Source organism: Magnolia sinica, chromosome 16 (genome assembly GCF_029962835.1).
Source record: "Magnolia sinica isolate HGM2019 chromosome 16, MsV1, whole genome shotgun sequence".
In the NCBI taxonomy this organism is placed as follows: Eukaryota; Viridiplantae; Streptophyta; class Magnoliopsida; order Magnoliales; family Magnoliaceae; genus Magnolia; species Magnolia sinica.
This window is the reverse complement of record NC_080588.1, coordinates 52,593,989-52,598,673: the sequence shown is the minus strand read 5'-3', so window position 1 is coordinate 52,598,673 and position 4,685 is coordinate 52,593,989. Positions and strand designations below refer to the sequence as shown.

General features: G+C 36.3%; 1 protein-coding gene across 1 annotated transcript; it reads left to right on the top strand.

Moving 5' to 3' along the window:
- The first annotated feature begins 833 nt into the window (after positions 1-833).
- LOC131228840 (F-box protein GID2-like) lies at positions 834-1,423 on the top strand. The gene has a single exon (XM_058224691.1). It carries the CDS (start codon positions 956-958, stop codon positions 1,421-1,423), a length of 468 nt encoding a protein of 155 aa, XP_058080674.1. The 5' UTR covers positions 834-955.
- The last annotated feature ends 3,262 nt before the right edge of the window (positions 1,424-4,685 follow it).

Genomic DNA, 4,685 nt, shown 5'->3' with positions numbered 1-4,685 from the left:
CTTATTTTAAAACGGACGAGTACAGGAGCTCCGTGCATTCCGAGTTGATATCTTTGAGGAAAACGGTGATCGACATCATCAGTTCCCTCCCTGCATCAGCACCCATCAGGACCGTCTGTTTGTTAGGCCCACTCATCATTTTATGAAAATTCCGCGGAGTATATAATCAACGTTGAAAAATATTACCGGTATTCATTTCCTGTCCTGTCATCATCGAAACGAACCAAAGTACATGCAATCCCATAATTTCACCGACTTACCATCCAAATTTCTTAATCCCACCGCTAAAATAATGGAAACGGACGGGCTACTCCCCTGACACCGGACAATGGCTAGTGGTTAATGCTTTGTGGGCCCTACCATGATGTATGTGTTTCATCCATGCCGTCCATCTATTTTTTTTAGATCATTTTCATGGTATTACCAAAAAAGAAAGAAGTATATCCCAATCTCAAGTGGACCACATTACAGGAAACGGTGTTGAATAAACATTGACCATTAAAAACTTTTTGGGGGCTATAAAAGTATCGGATCAAGCTGTTATTTGTTTTTTCCCTTCATCTGTGTGTTTATGACCCAATCAAGAGATTGGATGTCAAATAAACAGTACAGTGGGCCTTAGAAGGATTTAAATGATGGATATCCAATCAGTATTGTTTTCTTGTGGTGTGGTACATCTGAGATTTATATCCCCTCTCGTTTTTTGGAATAAAGCACTAAAATGATATTTAAAAATGAATGAACGCAACGGATGAAATACATACATCATGATGGGGCCCACAGAGCACCAACCACCAGCCACGGGGCTGGTGTCAATCCGTTCCCTAGAATAATGCCCCGGCGCGGAGCCTCGTTGCGGAGGTCAAAAGGCAGATTTGGGGAGGAAGAGGAGAGAGAAAGAGGGAAAAAGAAAAACCTGCCCTTCAGAAATCCCTGTCCGTTCCCAATCGAGGAGATGAAGCGACCGCTCGATGAAAATCCATCGGCTGTGGAGGATCTGAAGAAGAAGAAGAGAAAGGAGGAAGAAGAGATGGCGGAGGAGACGAGATTCATACATCTAGACTCGGACCTTCTGTTCGAGGTGCTGAAGCACGTGGACGCGAGGTCGCTGGCCACCGCGGCGTGCGTTAGCAAGCAGTGGCACAAAACGGCGCAGGATGAGCGGCTGTGGGAGATGATCTGTACACGTCACTGGGCCAACACCGGATGCGTAACTCAACAGCTGAGAGCCGTCGTTCTCGCCCTTGGCGGGTTCCGTCGCCTCCACTCCATCTACCTCAGGCCCCTTCTAAAACCCCAGCAACCAAAGACGCCTGTCCATTGGGGGATAGACGAAGTTCGTTTCTCGCTCTCGCTCCACTGCTTTCGCTACGACTTCATTCCCTACCACGAGAAGATGAATCTAAATAAGAGAGGGAGATGAGATCTTTACCGAATTGGGATTTCCCTTCTTTTTTTAATTCTTATTTTTGTATGGGTTTTGTGATGAATATGTAATCCTTCGTGGGTTTTTTTTCTTTCCTTTTTTTTTGCCTAATGTTGGTGTACAATATTAATTAATGCTATATGTTTTAATTTCTAAAGTTTTTTTTTTATTTTATTTTCATGCATTGTCGTATTTTTCTGTTTATCTCTCTCACTTTCTCTTCTGGGCGTAGCGACGAATCTTGTTCTTGGCAATGACAACTCTCGTTCTCGGTAATATCTCAGCATGGGAATTTCTCGGGAGATTTTCAGATTATAGGTTTTTACTGCATATTGAACATCTCGTGGAAAGTAAAATACTAAAGTAGATGTTTAATCAGCAGTAAAATACGTTGGGACTTTGGACGTTGGACTCGAGCTTTTTACAATTTTATCAAAATCATTTATTTGATAGGGCTTTCAATCTTTTGATTATACACAAATTATAGAAGCAAAATATGCAAATTATAAAATTATAAAAAGGATTGAAATAATCAGATCGAGAGCTTTTATCTGTTGTCGTTCTACCTTATGGTCTTATAGTCGGTTTGGATCATTGGAATATGACTTGGATTTAAAAGCTAAATTCCACACATATCATATGGTAGCACCTATGGATGTATTTAAGCAAACCTCTTAAATATATTTATTATAATTTAGTAGATATATTTAAGTGTTTATATTTAAATCATATGAATTTAAAACATGTGAGCTTTAAAAATATTGAGCCCCAATCCTTTGCTTGCCAAGAGCAGGGATATTCTGTTTGTTGTAATGTGATTGGTCCACATGATATTCCTGCTTGAGGCCAGTAAAAGATCCGGATTCAAAAATATTAAGTTAGTAAAATGGTATAATAAATAATTAGATAAAAAATTTCACTATATTTATATTTTTCATGTAAAGAAAATTGTTTCTAGACGTTTGAAATGTAAAAAGCTAATAACTTTTAAGGCCGTTAGGTTGTTTGGAGACGGTTGTAACCCGTGATAAATGAATGCACATGGGCAAAAAAGGTCGTTTGGTTTTTGCAACCCGTGATAAATGGATGTAAAGAAGAATTGTTTGGTTGATGATAAATAGTAAGTAAATGAAATTAATTTTAAATGAAATGCAACAAAATATTGTGATTTAGAATCAGAATGAATGGTTGAGACCCAGATGCAAATGCAAAAACAATTGTAGATTTGAAAGTGGGCTCACTCAAGATTTTAAAAATTCCTTATTTTTGGTCAAAGTATATATTTTAATGGACTTATCACAATTATCATATCAAATTGCATATATATATATATATATATATATATATATATATATACACACTAATTTAGGGTATTAAGCGTTTGGATTTCAATGTATTCTAACGACAAGCATTCAAATATAGTTGAGGATCCAAATTGGCATGATTCTATTTATCATGTGATTTGAATTCCAGTGTATTTCAATAACAAATTTCCAAACAAATTATCCAAAATTATGTGTCTACTATAATCAAATTAAACTAAGCTGTCCAATCTATGTTTCTAACTGGCGAAATATTGTGGTTATTATATCATCTGACAGGACTGTTGGAACAGTGAACATTTATTACACGGTTAGAAATGAAAATAAAATAAAATAAAATCCAATGGTTCTATTTCACTAATCAAGTGTCCATGACTCCAAGTTTAGGACTGCTCAATCAATCAGATATTGTAACAGCCCCTTTGGATACAGTAAACCTCACAATTTAATCAGTTTGAACTGAGTTAATATATGCCAAGTATGTAATTTCTCACTGCCTGCGTATCAAGATTCATTGGCAGCCCGAGTATCGTCTAACCTCTCTTGCAACCTGCGGTTGCCGGCCGCACGAGCACTGTCGTGTGCGTTGTTTGGAGTGCGAAGATTGGATGGAAAATGACAAAAGCCAAGTGTCCTGTTATAATTAGTTTCTGGCAAGTGGGTTGGCGTAACCCCTTTCTATGAACAACAACAACCTTGCTACACTTGTATTTTATGCATGCTAATTGTTTGATGAAGTGGCTTAACAAGCAATGTTTTGTGTGGATGTAACTAAGTAGAGGGATTTTTTTAGCCCCCTTTCAGATTTTTGGTGTATGGACCATAATATCATCATTTTAGGTCACTACAATGGCCCCATTCATAAAAACTAAAAAGCCCCTTGTGTATACCTCCTGTATTTTATGCATGCTAACTGTTTGATGAAATGGCCCAACAAAGAATGTTTTGTGTGGATGTAGCTGAGCAGATGAATATTACTTTCAAGCTGAACTACTTGAAAAGAAGCTAATTACAATTTGAGGGCCACTTTCCATTAGGAATGATAGGAAACATCAACAAAACAAAAACAAAAAACTTTCCTTCTTTTTTTTTTTTGAAAGGTTTTTCATCTTCTTTAAACTGGCACAATTCAATTCCTTTGTGCTTCCAAACGTAGCTGTAATGTTTTGGAGCTTTTGTTGATTACTATTCGTAGAGAAGGCCTCCATTTGCATTCAAAACTAATCTCTCATTTCTTTTCTTTTTCTATATTTTGTGAGCCCTTCATGTGGACTACTCACAAGTTGTGGTTTGTATGAAGACTTGTTTTTCTACTCCAGGAACCTTTTCTTAGCTACATTTTTCACAACATGTTTGTGTCGCATTGCATTTGACAACACCGTCTTCGTGGTATTGCCCAAATCCTAGTCTCAGAAATACTACACAAACATGACAACACCATCACAATTATGAAATATTGAGGTCAAACACTCTCTCTGACGCCAATATGGGTTTTGCTGAATGCGCTTTTTCCGCTTCTGGGGCTGCTGTCCTGTCAACGATCCTCATTTATCTGCTAGACATTTTAAAGTAGATGCTTCTTTTTAATTTCAATTTTGTTTCTGTTCTATTGTAATTGTGGTGTTTGTGGAAAGACTCATTTGTTATTGGAAAGACACATTTGTCATTTTATATATATATATATATATATATATATATATATATATATATATATATATATATATATATATATATTGATTGAATGTATGACAATAGGCATTCAGAGAAATGGAGGAATCACACTAATTATGTCTTTAAAAAACATTCAAAATGTTAGTTTATCACTGTTTGATGTAAATACCTTGTTTTCATCACTGTTGATGTAAATAACTTCAGAGTCCAATACTGTATTCTGACAATATTATTCTCATGTTTTGCTGTTTTTTTTATTTTTTTTA

Bases quoted from the DNA above. Each gene is read 5' to 3' on its own strand.
- LOC131228840 (XM_058224691.1), top strand. From the start codon at position 956: ATGAAGCGACCGCTCGATGAAAATCCATCGGCTGTGGAGGATCTGAAG.